The 23,394-nt window shown below is 50.8% G+C and overlaps 1 protein-coding gene and 2 non-coding genes across 4 annotated transcripts; 2 read left to right on the top strand and 1 right to left on the bottom strand.

Annotated features, from left to right (window-relative positions):
- The first annotated feature begins 2,822 nt into the window (after positions 1–2,822).
- Positions 2,823–2,895, top strand: TRNAV-CAC (transfer RNA valine (anticodon CAC)). The gene has a single exon. It is a non-coding gene; the product is annotated as a tRNA-Val (tRNA).
- Positions 2,896–3,224: 329 nt separating this feature from the next.
- On the bottom strand, positions 3,225–3,296 carry TRNAG-UCC (transfer RNA glycine (anticodon UCC)). The gene has a single exon. It is a non-coding gene; the product is annotated as a tRNA-Gly (tRNA).
- A 393-nt stretch (positions 3,297–3,689) lies between these two features.
- Positions 3,690–23,345, top strand: DPP9 (dipeptidyl peptidase 9). Of its 2 annotated transcripts, XM_065658816.1 has the most exons (22): positions 3,690–3,847; positions 5,647–5,734; positions 8,618–8,720; positions 8,817–8,871; positions 11,518–11,630; positions 12,593–12,766; positions 12,989–13,157; positions 13,315–13,428; positions 13,709–13,837; positions 14,327–14,388; positions 14,917–15,017; positions 16,413–16,590; positions 16,993–17,158; positions 17,267–17,346; positions 18,793–18,945; positions 19,140–19,275; positions 19,575–19,720; positions 20,014–20,160; positions 20,306–20,458; positions 20,993–21,135; positions 21,447–21,558; positions 22,026–23,345. In XM_065658816.1, exons 2-22 carry the CDS (start codon positions 5,679–5,681, stop codon positions 22,116–22,118), a joined length of 2,583 nt encoding a protein of 860 aa, XP_065514888.1. In that variant the 5' UTR covers positions 3,690–3,847; positions 5,647–5,678; the 3' UTR covers positions 22,119–23,345. The 2 variants fall into 2 exon arrangements, with proteins under 2 accessions (XP_065514888.1, XP_065514887.1); XM_065658815.1 differs by having other exon boundaries at positions 8,618–8,871.
- The last annotated feature ends 49 nt before the right edge of the window (positions 23,346–23,394 follow it).

Raw genomic sequence — 23,394 nt, 5'->3', positions numbered from 1 at the left:
GGACTAGCCTCCAGTGATCATACTCTCAAAGGCCAACTCTCACTGAAGGACCTCTCACTGAAGAGGTCTTCGAGAACCTGGGTTAAGAGATCATTTAGAGGTAAAAATGCTGGGTTTTTCCCCCAAACCCACCAATACACGAAGACCTGAGTGTAGGATTTCACAGTACATCAGGGGTTCAGGTTAGGTGTGGACTTTTGATGAACTTCTGAGGGGAAAGAAACTGCAAACCCTGGTGACAGTCAGCACTGAGGATTGCAACCAGCCCAGTCCCCAGTGCCGAGGAGACCACGGCTGTGCTCTTGCACCCCTTGGTGTGGCAGAACTAACTGATAGGTTTGGCTTAGCAGAGACAATATTTGACCTCTGTGTCCCGCGCTGACCATGTGCGCCCTTTTATGTATTAGCATCACGTGCTGGATGGAATGCCTGCCCCTCTGCTATCACTCCTGTGCATACACCCCTCATCTCCCAGCACCCACTGACTCCCAGCATCTGTGCCACTTGCTTGGCCTCTTTTCCTTTATGCTGCTCCCCTCCACAGTCGTGTGACTGCTATTGTGTGGTCCCTGCCACACAAAAGCTAGCCTGACCTAATTTAAATCAGTGCTATTGAAGCCGTTCTTGTTTTATCTCCCCGCACAAGGGCTGTGCTCCCCATTTCAGAGGGAGCAGAAATGAATGGCTAATTGGGGGGGGTATTGTGCGAGGCAGCGTTGTCTCCCAGCCCTGATTGTCAGCTCTCCCGCGCGGCAGTGCTCTGAGCTCCTCTCTCCTGTAACAGCCACGCAGGCGGCTTCGGGAGCACAGGGAGGGAAAGGGGAGATGGGACTCCACAACCATGGCAGCGTGTCAGGCAAACAAAGCCCAGCATGGCTGCCTCCAGCGCACTGCTGAAAGGACTGGCAGGGGGAGGGTTCCCTGCTTCAGAAAGGGCAGATGCTGGTGATAATAGCAGAGAAGAGCCATCTTCCACCTCCAGATGAGCCCCTGCTTTCTTTTCCTTGGGTGTTTATGTGACAGCCCTTCCTAGCTCTCTAAAGACTGTCATTGAGGAGAGGGGTGAGATGGAGGGAGCTCTCACACCAAGCAGCACCGCAGGGGTTGTAAGCCTTGGGAGCAGAGGAAGTGGAATAGGTCAGGGGCTGGAGGGGAGACTAAAATTCTGCCAAGTCTCTTTGTCCTGTAGGTAAAGTTTGAGCAGTCAAGTGGAGCTCTGTAAGAAGAGCAAGAACATCCCCAGGAACAGGATGCAGACCGCACCTAGAGGGAGCTTTGTGACCTCGGAGTTGCCCATAGAAGGAGGACCTAGCGCCCGCCCGCCACCCACACGGTATGTTTCAAGGCTACCAGAGCCCAGCGCTGTCTTAATGCCCACCAGGATATCTGAACTCTGCAGCTCTGGGAGCTAGCACTGGCAGCACAACAGCTTTCATCTCATTCCTGCCTCCCACCGGTACCTTCCAAGAGCTTCCTGCCTGGGGCCGTCTGCTCTGCAGCTCTCCTTGCTCCACGGCTCACCAGCCTGAAAGGGGTCTGTGGAGGAAAACAAACCCAGAAGCCTTTGAATCTTTCCATGGATGGCCTTGGCTCGTTTTACAGATCCACTTCCTCCTGCTCTAGGGAGAGGACTTTGCCCTCAGCTATCGATGAGGTTTGCCCTCAGTGCACTCCACTGGTGCACAGGGCACAGGTTGCTGCCAGAGTCCTCCCCTGCAGCAAGGGGAGCCCAACACAGGGTGCTCAACAGCAGCGTGAAGCAAACAAGCCCCAAGGTTTCAGGTCTGCCATGGACTTTAATGTCGTGTTCTAATCCTCATCACAGGGCAGATCAGGGTAAGCTACTGGAGGTAAAGAACACGGTACAACCTCCTCTCGATCTCTTTTAGCCCCAAATCAAGAGGTCAGCTACAAAACCGTAACATTCAAAGTAGCTTTTGCTAAATAAGTTTTATTAAAAGCCGGTTTTATGAAAAGCGAGGTTCTTTTCCCTCCCATCTGGGTTTATGAGACATTTCCCCCCTCGAAGCCTTCCTCTGCAGCCAGCAGAGCATTGAACACTCCGACACACAAACCAGAGCAGCAAAATTGATTCTCATACTCGTGCCTGATTCCAAGGGCCGAGGCTTGACCCAAGAACAGTGACTGCCATGGGTGCGTTAACATGAAGCGGGACTGACCCAAAACCTCAGCGATGGGACGCTCACCGCAGGCTGATGCCGGCACCACGGCCCCGTCCTCTTGCACAGCTCCTTGCAGGGCCGAGATCCGAGTCCTGCCTGCACTGGACAAGCTCCATGTGCAGGGAGGGCGAGCTGGGGCCCAGCTTGTCCGCGCCGAGGCCGCTCCTCCCCGCGCAGCAGCTCCGCGGGCCGCCCCGCTCCGTGTCGGCTCTGTTCTACCGACATCTGCCGGCAGCGGCCGCGGGAGGAGCTGCTCCCGGGCACGGGAACGTCCCGAGCTCCTGCACCCGCGGCCGGGGAGCCGAGGCCAGGCCCGGCTCTGCCGACGGCCGCCACAGCTCGGGGCAGGCTGCGGGGCCGCTTCGGCTCCCCCTCAGCGGGAAGCGGCGGAGCCCCTTCTGGAGCCGGCCCCTTCCTGAGGGGAGCGGCGCCGCCGCCGTGCAGCCCAGCGCCCCCCGAGGCGGGCGGGCCTCCGGAAGCACTAATTAGTCATTAGCGCTAATTAATGCTCTTATCCCGCCCCGCTTTTCTCGGCGTTTGGGGCAGGTTTTGTCTGAGGCTGCCGTGAGGGGAGCGGCGGGTCCAGCCCCACCGCAGGGCACCAACATCAGCGCCGCCCAGAGCCCCCGTTTATAGCGGGTTTCCGTAGTGTAGCGGTTATCACGTTCGCCTCACACGCGAAAGGTCCCCGGTTCGATCCCGGGCGGAAACACCTGATTTTTTACTGTCGTTCGTTTTTTTTCTCTCTTTTCCCTTTATTTCCCCCTTTGGTTTTCTTTCTTTCCCCGCTGTCCCTCGACGGTTCACAGGCCCCGCTGCGGGACAAGTAACGGCACCGCCTGACACCTCACCGGCCAGCACCCCTGTCCCGCCGCGCCCCGGTGGCAACTGCGGGGCTGAGGTGGGTGCACGCATCCGGGCGGGGCGGGAGGCGGCTCTTCGGGTGCAGGCGCGTTCTGAATCCGCTTTGGAATCGGTGAAAAGAAGGATAAAAAAAGTGCAAAAAGAAGGATTAATAAAGTGCAAAAACAAAAGACTCTTTGCGTTGGCCGGGAATCGAACCCGGGTCAACTGCTTGGAAGGCAGCTATGCTAACCACTATACCACCAACGCCCGGCGAGAAACCCCCTCTACGGCCTCCCTCTGCAAGCTCACCCAATTGGACCCAACCATCCTCCCGATGAGGGGGGCTTGGCGAGGCGGTGGATAAGAATATCACCAGGATTTCCTCACGGCGGCAATAAATGCTGAATCAGGGATCCACTTCTGAGGCTTGGCGGCGAAATAAGAGTTTCTTTGTGCTTTGTTTTACCCTCCGTCACGCTCGATTCTCTCTGTACCCCCCTCGCTAAGGAGAATAGTTCCGTCTTCCCCAATCGTTTCCCCCCTTTCAGGCAATGGTTCCTCCCACCACCCCTCTCTGCCACGAGTTGGTTCTCCCCTCTCTCCGCGCGCTCCCGCCATCCCGCCCTGCGCGCTCCCGCCACTTCCGCCGCCGGGTGAAAGGTCCCGCTGTGGCAGGGCCGCCGCGCCCCCCCCCCCTCCCCTTAAGCCCCCGTCCCCTCCGGTCCCGGTCCCGGTCCCCGGGCATGGAGCGGGACTGACGGAGCCGCCGCCGCCCCCTGCTCCCGCCGGTCCTCAGGGGGAGGCCGCCGCGCCCCGCGGTGAGTGAGGAGGGCGCGGGGAGCGCGCTGGGACCGGGGGGGTGGGGGGGGGCGTGTAGCCCCCTCCATGGGCCGCGCTCCCGCTCTCCGGGGCCGGGGCTGCCTCAGGGGGGTTCGGCCTTGGCCCCTTCGCGCGGGGCGTATTTCCCCCTCCATGACTTGTACGCGTCCACCGGGGGCGGGGGGCGGCCGCACCTCGGCGTTAGGGGGGGTGTTTGCGCTTCACCGTGTCCCCAGGGGTGGGGGTCCCCGGGGTTGGGGTGTCGTGTCCCCCCCCCAGCCTGTGCTCTGCCCAGGGAGGTGAGGAGCTGCTGCTCCCCTTTCTGCACAGGCAAAGAGCCTTCCCCGGCAGTGAGGGGGGGCCGGGCTGCTCTGTCCCTCGCCTCCTGCTATGGCCCTGCAGCAAGATGGGCACGGGCTGCTGGCGCCTTTGCCGAAGCTCATCCCTCTGTAGAGAGATCCCCGCGCCCTCCGTGGCTTTTCCTTTTGGAGACAGGAGACCTGGAAAGCTCCCAGCCTCGAGAGGGCCGCGTTTGTAAGCGCTGCTCTGGGTGACTGTGTTGCTTTGGCTCTTCCTGAATGCAGCAGCAGGCCCCTCGGGGGCTGCTGACAAACGGCTATCGTGATTCATGCGGGCTTCTGATCCTTTGTATCTGTTTTGTTCGGTTTCTTTTGCTCTGGGTTCAACGTCAGAGGACGTTATTGTTCCTTTTCTGCGTGAAACGTGTGAGCTGTGGCGGGCGGGATGAGGGCAAGATGTTCCTCTGAATCGTTAGAAGCACACAATAAGTGAGACTGCAAGGGACCTCAGGAAGTCTCTAGTCCCAGCCCCCTGCTCGAAGCAGGGTCAGCTCCGAGATCAGACCAGGTTACTCAGCATTCCTGAGCATCGCTTCTCTTGCCCTTTGTGCTGGCAGAGAAAATTGCCCTTAAATTACTGGATGCTGCTACTTCGTTCCCTCTCTGTTCTCCTCTGCAGCTTCAGAGCTTCACTGCCGGGGCTTCTTTGTGATGTTTTGTCTCTCCTGATCCTCTGTGAGTGCAGTTGTGGTGGAGAAATGGCTGTTTGGTCAGAGCAGGGGCCTCCTCAAAAGACAGTGGCAGGGCTCGGGTGTGTCTGTGATTCAGAGCTCTCTTGAAGAGGAGACAAAGATCTCTGTACTTTTGTGTACTTGGGGAGAGAGGACGATAGTGACGGTGGGGCCTGCTTTTGCTCATGGAAAATGGGCTTGTGTGTGAAGCTGGGGCTCCTCTGTGGCCTCAGGCTGAGGCAGAGGGAAGCAGCAGCCTGGCTTGGAAGACAAATGTGGGGTTTATGTCCCAGGTGGGACTGTGACGCTGTTGGTACTGGGGCTGCTGACCCTCTGGCTGGCTCCTTATGGTGTCCTTTGTTTGACTCCTGCCTGTGCATGTATGGACCAGACCTTTGCTTTCTCAACTCTTTGTACTTGAAAATCCTGAGAATTCCAGGATTTGGGAGGGGAATGAGAAGAAAGTTCAGCACTGAGGGTGCTCAGGCTTTAATGAGTATTCTTTTAGGCAAGAAAGAGGCAGGCTGCAGAGTTCCCTGCATCCCATTGTTCAGGTGAAGAAGTCTCTCAGCTCTCTGTGAGCCATTGATACCCAGCACTTGCTGGCAGAGCAGATCTGGACTGCGAAGTGCAATCCAAGGGTTTGTTTGCACTTCCCTGCTCGGTTGGAAATGTGACCTGGGGAGAATGCTTTCTACAGCTGTGTTCCTATGACAAGAGAAACTGCAGCTAAATGAAATCTGCTTTTTTTTCCCTCTTCCTTCCCAGTTTCCTGTCCTGCCCAGCTCGCTGAGTAGTTAATGCGGAAGATAAAGAGGGTTCGTCTGGAAAACGAGACTGCAGGAAGTTGGAGGAGGTATGTGTCCTGGTTACTCCCAGGGCCTTTATTGACCCTTAGACTGTGTGGGAGAGAGCAGCAATCACCTCTTGGAGTGAAGGAGCGTTCTGAAAAATCCCAAGTATCTCATTCTTCCCCAGGAGCTCGGGGTCAGGATCTGTGGGTCAGGAAGTGACTCAGGCAGGTAACTGGTTTCACTGGCTTCCAGTTCCTGTGCTGATGTCCCACCTGTACTTGCTTGTTGTCTTCAGCCTCCCCCTGAAGGAGGGCTCTGTGGATGTACTCCTGCTCCATCGAACATGGCCAGGCAGGGCAGAAAAGGCATTAAAAACGCCTCCAAGGCATAGCTGGGTGCTTTTGGGAGTGGGGTTAGCAGCGCTTCTGCAACAGCTCTGAATCATCTCAGTCAGTGCCTTGGCATGAGGACTGTAAAGGATTATGTTTTCTCTAAAAGGTGTGGATCTCAGATATGCTATATTGACATCAAAGTGTCACGACCATCTAAAAGGCAGATGGTTAAAATTGGTGTCTTGATCCCACTCACATTTGAACTATTTAATCCCCAAACTTACTCTGCAATTTCAGTTAGATAAGTTACTCCCTATACTTGTTTACTTCCATAGATAGTGTTGCCAAATACATCCTGTGTTTTGTCCAAAAGATGGCTGTGGTGATGGATGGAGCAATGGGATTTTCTTTTTACTCTCTATTGTGTCAGGACCGAAGTTAGTGAGACTCCACCATGCAGGGTGTGATGGTGGTGTTTCCCAATGCTTTCATTGTTGACTACTTTGCTTATCCCACTTATTCCGCTCTGTTGTAGTGTCAGAATCACCAGGATGAGAACAGTACCAAGCTGAAAGCTGTGCTGTTCCCTTCCCTAGTGAATTGTAAACCCATGGCAATAGGGTTTGGAAGGGGCTGCAGCCTCCAGTTCACTGTGGAACAGTAACCGCTATTACATTTGTGGACTTCTTAAGCCCTTAAAGATGCAACTGTCCCCTGTGAGAGTCAAGCTGGCTGAGTAAGATGGTTTCACCACCTGGGTGAGAGTAACCAAAGGTCAGGCACCTCGAGCCAAAGGCAGATCATTTGAATTGACTGACTTGACTTGCAGTGGGGTTGGGTTGAGAGAATTGCACCCAGTTCCTGGGGGTTTGTGGGCTTCCTGTCATGTATTTCTGATAGGCAACACTTCTGCCTTCAGATGTGATTGGAGTCGCTGTCATGGAGACCCTGGCTGTAGACAGCAGAGGCCACAGCCACACTCACCGCTTTAGAACATCCCGTCACGTTCTCTTTTGTGGTTTTATTTGGGCTTCCTGCCTGGCTTTGATTGGGAAGTGCTCTTCTCTGTTCGTTTTCAGGATGTGGATTTACTGCTGGGCAGCAGGTACAGGGAGTACCTAGAGCTTCTATTCAGGATCTTGTTCTTGTGGTGGTAATGACACGTTTCGTACAATTTAGGGACTTAGCAGTTTGAAGACATGGTTTTAGTTCCAGCCCTTGTACCATGTGCCTGTAGTTTAAGGAAGTCCAGATGTGCTTTGGTTTAGGTTTGCTCAACTCCTGCCATGGTTTTGTAAGATGTCAGACTAGGTGAGGGCTTCTTTTTAAAGAGTTTGGTAGAAGGTGCAAGCAAGGGGAGCCAAGTCAGGGTAGAAAATGAGCAGAGGTGCGTGTTTTGTGGTGATGCAAACAATCATCTTCCTCCTCTCCCCTGGTTCTCTTCATTGGGAAAGAATTCAGTGTGCACTTTCCTGAGGCCCAAGTCTTAATGTTTTTGCTTAACCCTGCAGTATGACAGCTACATCCGAGAAGCCTTTCTCCTCTCAGAATGCAGGTCACTGTCCCAAATGACAGGCAGGATTCAAGAAACAGCTCATTTGAAAATGTAAATCTTAGGTCTGCTGAGGACAGATTCTTTTTTGGTGTAATCTTGGTCACTGCTTTGCCACCTTGATGTTGCGTCAAAGGTAACGATTCTGCTCCCATGCAGCAAACTTCTCCAGCCTGATCTCTGCAGGAAACTGAGCTCCTGAAATGCTTTGCAACAAGGTATCCCCAAAAAGAACTAAAATGTCCTCATGGAAGGAAACTCAGCTTCCCAAATGGGCTGACACAAACTGGTTTCCCTAGTCCTAGGCTCGCTCCTGCTTTGCAATAGATGACATCATTGACCTTGGGCAAGTCTGTTGGCCCACCTCTCCTCAAATTAACATGTGCTGTAGTTGTTGTGGAGGCGGTTTCTGGGAGACTCTCATTCAATAAGTGCCAGCTTGGAAATGTGTGAGGAATGCATGCCACATTTTCCAGGGTACGGGCAGGGTCTGTTGCTGCTCTCTTCTTTCTGTTGGTTTCTTCCTGTTTTGCCATCTCCCCTGCTTTATTTCTGCCTGCAAGGGCTCTTCAGGTAAGTGAGGTGCTGTGCTTGGGCATTAAACCTCTCTCTAAGTGTTGAACAGGCTTTCCTTTAGGACAGGAAAGGGACTTCACTTCTGTGGTCTTCCAGAGCAGAAGTTTATGTGCCTTTATGATAGGTCATAGCTTTTATGACCTATCCATCCAAATTCCTAGGCTGGTTTTCCTTTGAGTCAAGCTGGTTGTTTTCTGCACCGGAATCTGCTCCTTGTATTTCCTTTTAACAGCTTATTTCTAGAATCAGTCCTGGGAGAGCGAGTTTGCTGCTGTTAATACCTTCATTTACAGCGCTTGACGTGGGATGGGAAATGGACTTTTCCTTTTGACACATCAGTGTATGTTTAAAATACAATCTTTGAGTGTAGAGGAGCCTGGGAGCTGTAGTTTAAGGTGTGCCTGTTCTCCTGAGCTTGTTGCATGCTTAGAGCTTTCTTTGCTTGATTTTTAAGGCTTAATTCTCTCCCTCAACTCCTCCCTCAGTTTTTTATCCAGTTCTGAAGGGGAAGAAAAGATGACTGCAGTGGACACGCTATCAGACAGCTCCGAAGTGGTCGAGATGGAGGATGTGCCTTCCCAATTCCAGGTGCAAAAGCATTCTTGGGATGGGCTGCGTGACATTATTCACAGCAGCAGGAAGTATTCGGGCATGATAGTGAACAAAGCTCCCCATGATTTCCAGTTTGTCCGGAAAACGGAAGAGTCCAGCCCGCACTCTCATCGCCTCTATTACCTGGGTAAGCCAGTGTGAATGTCTGACAGGAGAGCTTCCAGTCAAAACGGGCAAGGAAAAGGCTGGGAAGTCTCTCCATTTATGAGATGGGAGAACTGAATTAAGCAGCATTGCTCTGGGTTTGCACACTCACTCTATAGCAAAGCCTGGCACTGGGCAGAGAGCTCTGCAGCCCCAGACAAGTGCTTTAACCACTCCGCTTAGCGACAGGGGGAAGTGTTGGCTACTTCATGACAGAGGTGTCAATGCAGTGCCCTTTGGCAACCCAGGTGATGGAGCTGTTCCTCAAACTCAGAACTATCTTGTGCCTCTGTAGCTTAGGAGAAATGAGATTTACTTGGTTGATAAACCAGACTGACTTTCCAAGGAATTTGCTGTCAGTAAAGACTCTTGTGTTGCAAGTTTTAGGTATTAATACAGGGTGGTGGTGTCTCCCTGCTTTATTAAGTACTGCGTAGGTAGACTGCTTTTAAGAGCAGGAGATTTAAAAAAAAAGAGATTAGGTGGGAATGAACTGTTAATGGTATTCACAGGGAAATATCCTCTTCCTTACAGCAGGATTGAAAGGCAGCAGAACGCTGTGCTGTACAGGTCCCTCATTAGTTGGAGCCACATTGTAATTAGTGACAGAGTGGTTGGATTTTAGTAACTGGATAATTCTGTGGTTGGTAGCATGGGAAGCTTTATAGACTATAAAGAGTTCGTTACGCTCTGGGGCATGAGCTGATCCTTACTGGGCCAGTAAAGAAATTGCCTGATGTGCAACTCCACACAGCGACTGTTTCCTGAAGTGACCCTGCTTTGCTTTCTTCTGGTTTGAGTTGAGTGGAGGTCACTGTAGGACACAGGGTGCTGGGGTTGAGGGGCTGATTCGTTTTGTCATTAAGCAGCTTCCGTGTGCCGCTGACTTGATTTGTTCCTCATATATTCTTATGACAGAAGTGCTACTATAAAGGGCAGTATCCAGAATTAGCTTATTTTTCTTGTCAAGTCTGAATAGTGAGATTTGATTTAAAGCTGAACGTATTTCAAGGCCAAGTTGACTTTGATACAGTTTTTGATCTAGAGGACTAAAGAACTAAGGAGCCAAGTCACCTATTTACAGGCATTTTCCTGTTCTGTTGCATGAAATGGCAGCCAGAGCAGCTCCTGCTTGTTGGTGTTCAGCACAGGGGTCGCTGCTACAGGAGCCAGAACCAGGAACGAAGATGCAAGAGTGTCTTTTCAGTGTTCTCTTCCTTAGGGAAATATACAGGGCATAGAGCAGATTGATCTGTTATTTAAGGCCAGTATCTGCCAGGGTACTTCTTCTCAGGCATTCCTGACACAGGGTGAACCTTGATTCATTCACCATAAGGAGCATCTTTTGAGCTGAATACTCTGCTATTAAATCCTCAGACCCATTTCAGCAGTTTATGAGGGTTTAACATCAGAGTGCTATTCCTGTCCCAGCGTTAAATAACGTGCCAAGGAGGAGGATGAAGACTCCCAAGGAACTTTACTGGAGAGGTTGAATACATTTCCTCACTTGGGAGCAAAATGTAATGTCTTTTGGGGAGGCAGGCACTATTTTCTTGTGAATGCTGATGGATTGTAGTCAGCCTGAGGTCACTGTAGAAATTACCAACACAAGGAGAGAGGAGGTGCAGAGCACACTCACATGAGTATCAGTTGTGCAGATATATAGTCATTTGTTCCTGTCTGCATTTTTTCCTCCTGCTTGGACATCTTAAATCATTCCTGGGCTGTCCCCATAGAATTTGATGTTGTACCATGGCAGATGCTGCTTATGTTAAACACCACATGCTCAGCACTTTGGTGGTTCTGTCTCTGAGGATTACATGCTCACATATTGCTTTGCTTCTTGAGGACTTATTAATATTTCAGGTTTAAGTTTCAGTAACTGAAGTGCTGGGTTAACTGGCTCCAGAATCTTTCTGTTCTGCCCAGAGTGCGTGCAGAGTAGACAATATCAGGGCCCATTTCCCTGTGCAGCATTCTGATCTAGGCACTAGTCTCTGCAGCATATGTAGAGGGCACGTTCATGGTCTTTGATTTTTGTTGGAGCTGCCAGAATCATGTGTGAGGGTGGTTTATTTTTCATGGTGGTTTTGGAAGTTGGAGGGTGGCCAGTAGCTTGTTTGATAACCGCAGTCAAAGGTTCATGTAAAATGACAAAGTCTCTTGACTGGATGAAAGAGTAGTGTACTGTTTCACATGTGAATGGGCTCTCTGGAGCTTCCCAGCTTTTCTTTCCCCTCTTGCAGGCTGCTGCCTTGGCCTCAGCGAGGTTCCTGTAGCCAGTTTCTGGCTGGGAAATGTGGAGAGTAATGTTGAGTCACCCACCCAGGGAGTGGCTTGCTTAGAGTGGATCTAGGGCATGGCTTGAACCATCCACAGTGCAGAAGGTTGGATGTAACCAGTTGTGAAGAGGTTGGCTGCGGTGAAATCTTTCTTAGGGAGATTTCCAAGTAAATGAATATCTAAAGAATTTAGAGATTATTCTGTGATTGAACTGAGAGCTGCTGGGAAAAGCCTCTGGACAGCCCCAAGCCCTCTATTAACAGACTTTGCTTTTCAATTTGCTCTTGGTCTTCTTTGTCCTGGCTAACTAATTTTAAGTAGGATGACGCTTTTGTCCTCCCAATAGGAATGCCATATGGTAGCCGAGAGAATTCCCTTCTTTATTCAGAGATTCCCAAAAAGGTACGGAAAGAGGCCTTGCTTCTCTTGTCATGGAAACAGATGCTGGATCACTTTCAGGTAAGCTGAAGTGTGAAGAGCTTGGGCTGAGGGTGCTTGGGGAAACAGGGTGATGTTGTGGGCTGATGTGGTGGGTACAGTAAACAGTAAAGGTCATAATGTGGCAGGGTATAACACACCCGGAATAGCAGTGGTGGGAATGTTGTATCAAGAATCGCTTTGCTTCCTAATACAAGATAGTCACTTGTGTGTGCAGTGAAGCAGCAGTGAAACAGCAGCTGATGTGGCAAGCAAAGGGCTGACCCAGCAGAGAGGACTCTAACGTAGCGTGTAGCCTGCCTCAGATTACAAGCTATCAGCACAGTGCACCTTTCTTCTGGGTATCTTGTCTGGGCTCTTGCTGTGCTCAGTGGAATGCCTGCCTGTCATCTCTCCTGCTTTTAAGGAAGTTAAGAAAGTGGAATTTCCACTGCTGCTTCTGCCCTACACACTTGTAAGCAAACCAGAAAAGGGGAGAATTTTCCCCTCCCTGTTACCAGTATCCTAATGTCCTTTGTCACTAACAGCATCGATGAAGAAGAGTGGGGAGGGTATTGGTCTTCCTTCCCTGCTAAAAGGATTCCTGGTGGAAAAGAGTGTAGCTGTCGTGACCCCATGTGGATCACTAGTTCTCCTCAGGGTAATTCAAGATCCCCAGAAGAGCTTTTGTTTGCAGTGTCTGACATGGAAACTGTTTGTGAAGGCTGGAGATAATGTCATTAAGTTAATTGTTACATCTGATTTGCATAAGCAGAGCAAGTGCAGCTCTCCTCAGTTCATGCTCAAGTGCCAACTGCAGAAGGGACACATTCACAAGTCACCTCTCCTGTAGAGGGAACTTTGGGGCATGCTGGCTGGTTTGGGCTGGGATGTTGTATTTTGGGCACTCACAGGCTCGCTGGTGCCAGGCTTGGAGCATCCCTGGTCTGTGAAAGTTTCTCTCCTTGCAGATGCTTTGAGATTTTCCTTTCCTTCAATACCAGGCAACCCCTCATCATGGGATGTATTCTAGAGAAGAGGAACTCTTGAGGGAGCGCAAGAGACTCGGTGTCTTCGGTATAACGTCTTATGATTTCCACAGTGAGAGTGGCCTATTCCTCTTCCAGGCCAGCAACAGCCTCTTTCATTGTCGAGATGGAGGCAAGAATGGTTTCATGGTGAGTCTGATAGTGGTTTTTATGAGTATCACCTGAAATAGGCTTAATGGTTTTGGTTGGAGATGGCTGCACATCTGCATCTGTTTCGTGGTGGTCATTTCCCTTGTCAGGACTGTGTTTGCCATCGTTTCATGTGCTGTATTGTTTCTGTGGCCTAGGCCTTTTAAACATGACAGTGGAAGCTGGTTTGGTACAGAGCTGTTTGTGTGTCTCCTGCTGTAGGTGTCTCCAATGAAGCCTCTGGAAATCAAGACTCAGTGCACAGGACCACGAATGGATCCCAAGATCTGCCCCGCTGACCCTGCCTTCTTCTCATTCATTAATAACAATGACCTGTGGATAGCAAATATTGAGACAGGAGAGGAAAAGCGAATGACATATTGCCATAAAGGTAACTGGTGCTCCTTGCCAGACTGGAAATTCGTTCTGACAGATCTGGGCTGGAAGGGCTCATGTCTTCACGGCTTAGCTCTTACAAGTGCCTCCTTCTTCTGGATCACCTTTTCCCAAGGAGATGTAAATGCAGTCTCATCTTTGTTCCTCTCCAGGCTTATCCAATGTTCTTGATGACCCCAAGTCTGCTGGTGTAGCCACTTTTGTCATTCAGGAGGAGTTTGATCGGTTCACGGGCTATTGGTGGTGTCCCACAGCTTCCACAGAAGGTCAGTCACTGTTCCGTTTGTTGAAGTCTGACACTAACTGCTGCCAGCCCTGCTATGAATGATATCTTGAGCAAGATTTCTCCCTTGGCCTGTGTTTGCTCTGTTTCTGAAGGAACAGAACACTGGGAGAATAGAACTGTGCTCTGAGGAGTATTTGCAGGTGGTCACTAGCTGTGGCTATACAGGAGATGCACACTCTGCACCAGAGTATTGCTGCAGTGCTCCAGGCAAGCCAGAGGCAGCTGGAAAACTGTAGCAAACATGATGCTGTCTGTCCTAGGTTCAGAGGATTTAAAAACACTGAGGATCTTGTATGAGGAAGTGGATGAGTCAGAGGTGGAGATAATTCATGTTCCTTCACCTGCCTTGGAGGAGAGAAAAACAGACTCCTATCGGTACCCCAGGACAGGTAAGTGAAGTACCATGGGGCTGCTAATGCAGCTCTTGACTCCTGCTGGCAGCAGCAGTGGAATCTGTGCTATAAACTTTGCATGATTAATCTGGGTACTTACTAGAATGTGGAAGCTGTGAATATTGAGGCCTAATTGAGTCTCTGAGCCCAGAATCTACTGCAAGAAAGGAGTGGGATTTCAAGTTGAGCTTACATGAAAGGATCACTGAGAAAATGGAATCTGTCTGGTAGCATATCGTGGAATACATTTTGAATCCCATCTTTCCGTTCCCTTCTGAGAACATACAGCAACTAGACAAGGCAAAAAGCAAACTTTTCCCATACCCAGAACGACTCTGGTGATTACAGTGGGGTTTGCTCACATCCATAATTTGATATTTGTACATTCACACACAGCCATTTCAGTAGGAGCGGGGTTGGTTCTTCTCTAGAAGCTGTATGGAGTGTTCAAGTTGGTCATTTTGGTATTCCTTCACTTCTCTGCAGGCAGCAAAAACCCCAAGATTACATTAAAACTGGCAGAATTTAAGACAGACAGCAAGGGGAAGGTAAGTGCTAACAATTCAGAATGGGATGTTACACAGGAGGGTTGACAGCTTCTGGAGCTCCCAAGAGTCACTAAGAAGCCCTAGATAGTGTTAGTGTTTGTTTTCACCCTCTTGTAACCCCTGGTTCTCTCATGTGTTTACCCAAGAAAGAGAAAAGCTTGGAAATGCTGGGAAGGATTGTGCTGGTGGAGCAGCAGGGAGAGGGGAGGGAAGTGAGAAGTAGGGCTAGCCCGGGGTATAGCATGCTGTCAATAGCAGAGCAGGAGGGTTGAAGCCCAGTCTCATCCTGGGCTTCAGTCCCTGGCTGTAGCCATTTCTGTGGCTGAATGCCAAAATCATTTTGCTTTGAAGCTTGTTTTTCCCTTCTCTCCCTGCTGTTTGCAGAAGGGCTTTTGCTTCCTCTGGCCTGACCCTTTGCTGATGCCAATAATTAAACTTCCTTATTCTCCCGTTCCACTGAGCTTCCATAGGAGGAGGTGAGGAGGCCTGGTAGCACTGATTTGATATTGGACCTTCCTTTTGCTGCAGATCCTGTGTGCTCAGGACAAGGAGCTGGTGCAACCATTTGCTGTGTTGTTTCCCACTGTGGAGTACATTGCCCGTGCTGGATGGACCCGAGATGGCAAATAGTACATAAGTTTTCCTTCCAAATCAATGCTCCCAAGGGCTGAACTATTGCAGGCCCTCAATATGCTCTGTATTGTGGTCAAAACCTGGTTTTAAAGCCATGAGTGCCAGAAATGGCACATGAGTATTTGGCTTCTTCACTGTTCAAACATACTAAAAATAGCAATTAATCCAGTGTAGACCAGAGTGACAAGCTGTGGGGTTTTAGTCACAACCACAGATTTAAATGACATTGATGTATTAAGCCGGCAGTCCTAGGGAATTCCTTTGATTTGGAGCTATTTAACACAAGTACAGTCTGCTTCCTGCTGCAAATGAGAATGTAGTGAAGCTGTTTTAGCATTCTTCATTGGTCCAGGGGAAGGTGGGCAGTTTGCATGGTGCTAAGTCCTTCATGCAGTGGGAAAAGGTTGCTCTGGAACTGGTGTGCTCCCATAGCTTGCTAGTGCTCCAGACTGGGCAGCCTTGCCTGAAGAGTTACACGATTCACCCCAGTCTGATTGGTTTGAGATTTTAAAGCTCTTAATTTTTCCCCTGAAAAGCTTGCTTGAGTGTACCTGGTTTGTGTGCAGATCGAGTTAAGGTGATTTCACTGTCTTTGAAGACTCTGTTCTGTAAGTCATTAATTTTGTGCTCTGGAAGCGAAATTCATCGAGCTTTACAGAAGGTAATCCCATTGGTGATGCTTCTGTTCTGCACCAGAGCTTATCTAAATGTGCTGAATCTATCAGTTCAGGAAACCCAGTCACTGAGATGCTAGGGGAGAGCTGGCTCTTTTCAAAGTCTGTCTTAATGATGAAACTTCCCTTGATGCACTTCCAGGCCTTGGGGTAGGCGCACTATGCAGCGGTGGCTTGCCATCTGTCATGTTGAGAGGCCTGCAGTGCAGCACCACTTCAAATGACTCTCCTTGGAGAGGAGCAAGGCTGAGACTGAAGCGACTCCTTCACTTGGCAGTTGTCTTAGGTCTGTGCCTTTCCCTGCTAGTGCAGTGTGCGATGAGGAAGCAAATGGATCGCTTAAAGTGTGATCACTTTGGCTCATCAGGAGCTTGCTAGAAAACAAACAGTGCTTCCTGATGGAGGGGCTGTCCAAGGAAGAGTTATGTTCTGGAGACAGGGTTCTGTTAACAGTGCTCCCTTGGAAGAGACACTCTGGCAGATCTGTCAGACACCTCGTCTGAGCGATCCCCCTGTGAAATACCAGAGCTGTCTGGCAATACGTGTGTGTTGGCAAAGCTTCCAGGGGATTAGAAAGCAGCAGTGATGAGAAAAGCTTTGCATTGAGATGCCTGAATCCTTTCTGCCAGCGGGGGGAAAAAGGGTTGCATGTTCTGAGTGTTAGAAAGGGATGGCTACATTGTGGTACTGACATTCACCTCTAACTTCTTTCCCCAGTGCTTGGGCTATGTTCCTAGACAGACCTCAGCAGCGGCTGCAGCTAATCCTTTTGCCTCCAGCACTCTTTATTCCAGTCCCAGAAAATGAGGAACAGCGTGCTGAATTTGCCAAAACTGTGCCAGAAAATGTCCAGCCATTTGTGATCTATGAAGAAACCACTGATGTGTGGATAAATGTAAGAGGCTCTGGGCTGGGAGGAGAACACAGGCTGCCTCTTCCTCCCGCACAGTTAAGCATCATGGTACTGAAGTGATAAAGGGGCCTGAAGTTCACACCAGGGTGTTCGAATAGCAACCGCTTAGTGGGACTCTCATAGCTGAAATGTCCAGTTTGGAGGCAAGACTGGTGCTGGTTTTGGTGGTAGCAATGGAAAGCCCAGAGCGTGTGGTTTTCTGCATGGGTCTAGAGTTTCTTTGTGGGAACAGGAAAGTAGGGAATGGCTTTTTTCCACTCATCTGGGATATTTCTCCCCCCTCTGCTTTCCTTTGAAAGCCCGGTAGTTGAGCACCGCCTCCCTTGGCTTTGGCTCTGCTGTCTCCATACCAATCACTCATCAGTCTCTTGCCTTGTGGGACAGGTTCATGATATCTTCTACCCTTTCATCCAACCGGAGGGAGAGGAGGAAGAACTCTGCTTTATCCGAGCCAACGAATGCAAAACAGGTTTCTGCCACCTGTACAGAGTCACAGCAGTTCTGAAGCAGGGCAGCTATGACTGGGTGCAGCCATACGTCCATAGCGAGGGTAAGAGCTGCACCTTGTTGGCATTTCAGCTTTGGGTGCTCCCTCTCTGGTTTGCTTGTGTTGCCTTTTGGAGAAGGCAGGGACTGATTCTCCTCTCCTTTCTTCCAGATGATTTCAAATGTCCCATCAAAGAGGAGGTCGCGCTGACTGGTGGGGAATGGGAGGTGTTGGCGAGGCATGGATCGAAGGTAGTGGTCACTTTTGTTCTCTTGCAGTTTTACAGCTCTGCATTGTCTGCCCACAGGCCTGGCCTATGCCCTCTGTTACGCCTGGGACCAGCTAAAACTAAGCTTCATTTTGTTTCTCTTTTTATGGCTGCCTGTGCTTTCCCCACAAGGGCTGTAGTCCAGTGCACATTGTACTCGTTGCCTTTTTAATCAGCCTTCAGATTGCTCCTTAGGTAAATCCCATGAGTGAATCAGGCCATAAAAAAGGACATAAGTCTGAGGTTCAAGAGCAACAAAGAACTGTTTGGTGGAGAAGCTTGGGCTTGCTCCTTTTGCTTGAAGCATTTTAACCCCCATGAGTACTTGTGAATTGGAAGGATGTCCTAGTGCCTGGTCTCCAGCTGATCCCTCAGTGGAGCCTGTAGGAAGAAGGCAGCTGGGGAGTAGAAAGCAATTTATAATATGGAGAAACTGGATCTCTTCTTGCTTGCAGAATAGCCAGCAATGAATTGGTGTTAATCTTGTAGAAACAGAGCTCTACTTCTGCTTCAGGAATTGAGTCTGATCTTTAATGCTCCCAGGTGATTCCCGTCCAGATAAAGACCTTGTCTGGTCATTGCCAATTAATCTGGATTTTCACTTTCTGCTTTTAAAAGGCCTCCAGCTCCATGTGTTTGGTGGCTGCTGCTTTTCCTCAATCTGCAATTAACCTGCTGTCCCTCCCCATGTGGATTCTCACTGTACATGCTGTTGATTTTGGCCTGCATGTCTTATGGCTAAAATTGTGTTAGCAGCAATTATTTGGATGTGTTCGTTGCTCCACAGGGCTCTGCCTGCTTTTCCTGGCCAACTGAGTTCCCTTTGCTGTTCACAGTGGTCTTCAAACTGTGGATTAGCCAGAAATAGCATTTGGGCTTCAGCATTTGGAACCTGGAGGGTGGAAAACAGCTCAGTTGGTGTTGCTGGATCAATGCAGTGTTTAAAAGCTGTAGTCTCTGTTCCTGGCTGGCTGGGGGGTGTTTAGAAGCAGCTTTATCTGGACATTAAAACCATGCTTGAATTTGGCTTGAAGTTTGGTGCTGTTAGACCAGTCCTTCCACAGACAGGAATTAGCTATGATTGCTGGAAAAAATACACCTCTACCCTTATAATCCAGGCACATTTAAGAACAGAATCTACCTGGTTTCACCTAGAACAGAGCCCTACTCTTGGTGCTTATTAGTAAGCAAATGCTTGGAGTGTGTTAAAAAAGCTGAGTGGCTGCTTTTTGTTACTTTGCTGGACCGTGCACACTTCTCCATGGGTGCTGGGAACGTGTTCTCTAGCCTGTCCTTCCAACAGGCATTGTGCATGGTCCCTAATGCCAGGAGCAGTCTGTCATGGTCTGTTTGTGTTTTAAGCTGCCAAGGGACAGACTGTTTGAACTGGCAGAGGAGCAGTTTGTTGTCATCCTTCTCTTCTCCATAGATCTGGGTCAATGAGACCACGAAGCTGGTGTATTTCCAAGGCACAAAGGACACCCCGTTGGAGCACCACCTCTATGTCGTCAGCTATGAGTCTCCTGGAGAGATCGTGCGGCTCACGACTCCAGGCTTCTCCCACAGCTGCTCAATGAGCCAGGTCTGTTCTTTCTTAGACCCAAGATGCCCTCATCTCCTGACTGACAGGGTTCCTAACTAGGAACGGTGATGAATCGTGACCAGTAACAAGTCCTGAGGGCTTCTTTGTCTTGGTTGCTTGGGAGCTCTTGTCTGAGATGAGATGTGGGAAATGAAAGACCTTCTTCCCCTAACTCTCCTCTCTCCCATCTGCAGAACTTCGACATGTTCATCAGCCACTACAGCAGCGTGAGCACTCCACCTTGTGTGCACGTCTACAAGCTCAGCGGCCCCGATGATGACCCGCTCCACAAGCAGCCCAAGTTTTGGGCTAGCATGATGGAGGCAGCCAGTAAGTTCTGGAGATTGTGGTTATGTCTGTGTGATTCATCCTTAACCTTCCACATTTGCTGTTGTGGTATAGAGAATACCCAGCTGATGATGTTCTCTTGTGTGATCCCTTCACTCTCTATGGCCCGGTGCCCTATGCAGGCAGGTAGAGGCTGTGTGCTTCCCAGTGAGAGGCTTCTCTGGTGTGGTTTGATGTTGAAAGAGCCCTGACTAAGTCAAGTTTGAACAGAAGGAGCTTGTTTGGGAGGCAGAGCTTGCTGCCAGTTACTGCACTGCCAGTGTCTGACCTTCCTTCTGCAGGCTGTCCCCCAGATTACATCCCACCTGAGATCTTCCACTTCCGCACTCACTCAGATGTTGAGCTCTATGGAATGGTCTACAAACCTCATGATGTCCAGCCTGGGAAGAAGCACCCCACAGTGCTCTTTGTGTATGGAGGCCCTCAGGTAAGAATCCACTGCTGGTGTCAGGCATGGGATTGCTGCCCAGGGCAGAGCTCTGTGTAGCTTGGTCATGCACTGGGACTTGCACTTTGGCTAGCAGTGAGCACTGGAGCTCTGCTCTGACCTCTTGCTTCAAACCTCACATGGTTTTAACAGTATGTAGTGTGATTTGCATGGCTCTGATAGCTCCATCAGTGGCTGCTCTCTGGCTCGGGATCCTACCCAGTGGGACAGGCAGAGGAAGGGGCTGGAAGGCAGCTGCTCAACTCCGATTCTTTGCTTCCCTCCCCCTGCAGGTGCAGCTTGTGAATAATTCCTTCAAAGGAATCAAGTACCTGCGGCTGAACACGCTGGCGTCCCTGGGCTACGCTGTAGTCGTGATTGATGGGAGGGGATCGTGCCAACGAGGACTCAAGTTTGAAGGGGCCCTGAAAAACCAAATGGTAACAAACTACTTGTGTTGGTGCCTCTGTTCATTGCTCTTTCTAAGCTTGCACTTTGCCTGTGTGAGCGTTGCTCTTGTCCTTTCTGTCTGGAGCTTCTAGATGTAGAAAGCCACTAACTTGAGCTGCTTCTGTTGCCTTTTAGGGTCAGGTGGAGATAGAGGACCAGGTGGAAGGTTTACATTATGTAGCAGAGAAATACGGGTTCATCGACCTGAGTCGGGTGGCCATCCATGGCTGGTCCTACGGGGGCTTCCTCTCCCTCATGGGGCTTATCTGTAAACCCAATGTCTTCAAGGTGAGTCTGGACATGGGGCAGTCATCCTGGGACACTTGGTTCTCTCAGCTTCTGTCACTCTTGGCATCTGGAATTGGGTTTTTTGCTTGATGTTTCTGCCAGAGGTGAACATCTCCCTCCGTCCTGCCTGCCCCTAGCCCTGCCCTGCTTACAGGTTATACCTGTCTAACACTGGGGTGCTGTTATACCCCAGTGACTGCTAAGGGTGGATTTAGCCTAGCATCCAATGAGAGAATTGATGTGCTATTCCTCATCCCCTTCCCAAGTCCCCAGCAGTGTTTCTGGATCATTCCATAAGACCTCCTAGAAAAGGGGAAGCCTTTAGTGCGCAGGAATTTGCAGCACTGTGACCATAAGAGGAATAGCAGGGGGAGGAATCTGGGTTTTATGTGGGTTTGCTGAAGAAGAACCCTGGTCTGAGTGACAGAACAGAGCAGAACCTGGTTTTCCTTCCTCTTCAGGAAAACAGGGAACACTTGACCTCTTTAGCACTTGATAATTGAGGCTGTCTCCTGCCGCCCATTTGTTTGACAGATTGCTATAGCAGGTGCTCCTGTCACAGTTTGGATGGCCTACGACACGGGCTACACTGAGCGGTACATGGATATCCCAGAAAACAACCAGCAAGGCTATGAGGCTGGCTCTGTGGCATTACACGTGGAAAAGCTTCCCAACGAGTGAGTACCATGGGCTTGAGTGATCTGCTCCAAACCTGCTTCCAGCTCCACTTGTATCTCTGCTGAATCCTAAAAGGATGGATGGATTCTCATCCCAATCAGTTTCAACTCCTGGTTCGTTGCTGCCTTCTGCAGCAAGCTGGGGCATTGCACCTCATTTGCCAGGGATGGGTTGAGGGCCGTATCAGGGGCCCTATTCTACTGCCTGCCTGGCCGTTCCTGGTTTGGCTTGCCAGCTGGCAGCTCTTTGCTTAGACCCTCTGCAGAGCTTTTTATGTGGGTTCACATCCTTTCTCTGATCCCATCCCCAGGCCAAATCGTTTGCTGATCCTCCATGGCTTTTTGGATGAGAATGTGCACTTTTTTCATACCAACTTCCTGGTATCACAGCTAATCCGGGCTGGAAAACCTTACCAGCTGCAGGTAGGAGGAACAAGAGAGAAGTGGGAAGGTCCCTTAAGGCTGGAAAGAGGAAAACGTTTCTGCTGTGTGTTCTGGGGGCGGGTGAAGGTGGAGGCAGATGCTTCCACGTCTTGGCGCGGTGTGGGTGCCAAGTTTGACTCCAAGAGGTGGCCGGGAGGTGGCACTGTGGCTGTTCCATCACTGGCACATGTGCCCTGTACCTGAGAGCATGCACAGACAGGGCTGCTGCCCTCAGGCCTGGAACTTTCCTTCTCTGTTAAACTCTCGCAGTCTGGGTTGGCTGGTGGCAACAGAGGTGCCAGCCTGCCCCAGCAGAGCAGGGCAGGGAGGGAGGGAGGCTGGTGCTCTAACCCTTCCCTTTGTGCCCACCAGAGACTGGCTGGAGGGAGAAAGGCAGATTGGGGGGGGCTGTGCCTGCTGCAGGAGCTGCTGCTGGCTAACCACCCGCTCTCTCTGCTCCCGCACAGATCTACCCCAACGAGAGACACAGTATTCGGTGCCCCGAGTCAGGGGAGCACTATGAAATCACGCTGCTGCACTTTCTACAGGAATACCTCTGAGAGCACAAGCCTCTGCAAGCTGGACACTGACAGCTCCCCCTCCCCTGCCGTGCCCTGCGCCGCCGCCTCCCTCCGCAGCCATCACCCAGAGCACACATGGCTGAGTGCCCACCCGGGCTGGGTGTCCCCCCGAGCGAGGGGGGAGGCTGGAGGGCACCTTCCCTTTGGACAGTGCCACCTTCTCTCACTTCCCAAGCTGGAGGTCTGCCCCTGCTCGGCTGCTCATCCTCTTCCTCTCCTCCAGCCTGGCTGTTCATGCTTTTTTTGCTGCTACTCCCTCTCTCCTGGGAAGCAATGGACAGTGGTCTGTCTCCCGAGGCTGAGGTTTGTGCCCATCTTTCTCTTCCCCCATCCTTTTCCCCGTCCCACTGCACCTCTGCAGTCCCCATACTCCTACCTGCAAGAACTCAGTGCCTGTGTTGGAAACGGAAGAGCTGAATCAGCGAGCTGCCTTAAGCCAGGAGCGGGAGGGAAGAGAGAACTACCTGTTGTTAAGCCCCAGGGGAGCTGATCACTGCTGCTGCGTCCTGGCCCAGCGTGGAGCCCTGGGCTGTGGCGGGAGCTCCACAGAAGCATGGCAACACTAAGTCTTTTCTATTTTTCAGTGGAATTTTGCAGAGCAGATGGAGGAAGTGGCTGGGGTCGGTAACAGCGTCCTCCGATACCTTTCTCTAATGGCCGCTCCCAAGCAGAGTTGTGCCAACAGGCAGCTGAAGCAGCTGGCTCCCAGCACCGATCACCCCTGCGGAGCTCGCAGCAGCAGTCGGGTCTTTTGCAACACAAGATGGATGATATTTATGCAAACCCCTTCTCCCCCCTGTTCTCTGTGCTGCCTCTTGGGCCCACCTTCCCCGACCCCCCCGAGCTTTCGGATGTGCACTGAAATTGGCTGTGCTTCAGTTCTCTGCGGGTCAGTGACTGGTCCCCTTTGCCCATCTCCTCAGCAACCGCTCTCTTCTGGTTTCTCTTGTACCTGCTCCACAGGAACTGCCGTTCTGGGGAGGGGGGATTGAGCAATCGCACCTCAGGGGAGCACATCCCCCCCTCAAGCCAAGGGTTCTGCCAGGGGGCAAAAGGATAACCACACAAAACCCACCCAAACGAACCACGTTGACTTGCCCTGGAGTATTTTAAGTGCGTATTATGAAAAGAAAATATTTTTATGGATTCTTATTCTTTTATAATTATGAGTGTAAGATGTAGCGACTCATTAAACTATTGCAAAGATTCCTGCTGGTGCTTTGGGCCTGCCTCTGGGGCGCAGGAGAGGGCGCGC

The sequence above is a fragment of the Lathamus discolor genome, chromosome 21 (assembly GCF_037157495.1).
Source record: "Lathamus discolor isolate bLatDis1 chromosome 21, bLatDis1.hap1, whole genome shotgun sequence".
Lineage (NCBI taxonomy): Eukaryota > Metazoa > Chordata > Aves > Psittaciformes > Psittacidae > Lathamus > Lathamus discolor.
The sequence above is the reverse complement of the archived record's forward strand: the minus strand, read 5'-3'. Positions and strand labels throughout refer to the sequence as shown.

Bases quoted from the DNA above. Each gene is read 5' to 3' on its own strand.
- DPP9 (XM_065658815.1), top strand. From the start codon at position 5,679: ATGCGGAAGATAAAGAGGGTTCGTCTGGAAAACGAGACTGCAGGAAGT. The intron at 14,389-14,916 runs GTAAGTGCTAAC...CTTTTGCTGCAG, and splicing joins AGACAGACAGCAAGGGGAAG to ATCCTGTGTGCTCAGGACAA. The intron at 15,018-16,412 runs GTACATAAGTTT...TTCTTTCCCCAG, and splicing joins TGGACCCGAGATGGCAAATA to TGCTTGGGCTATGTTCCTAG.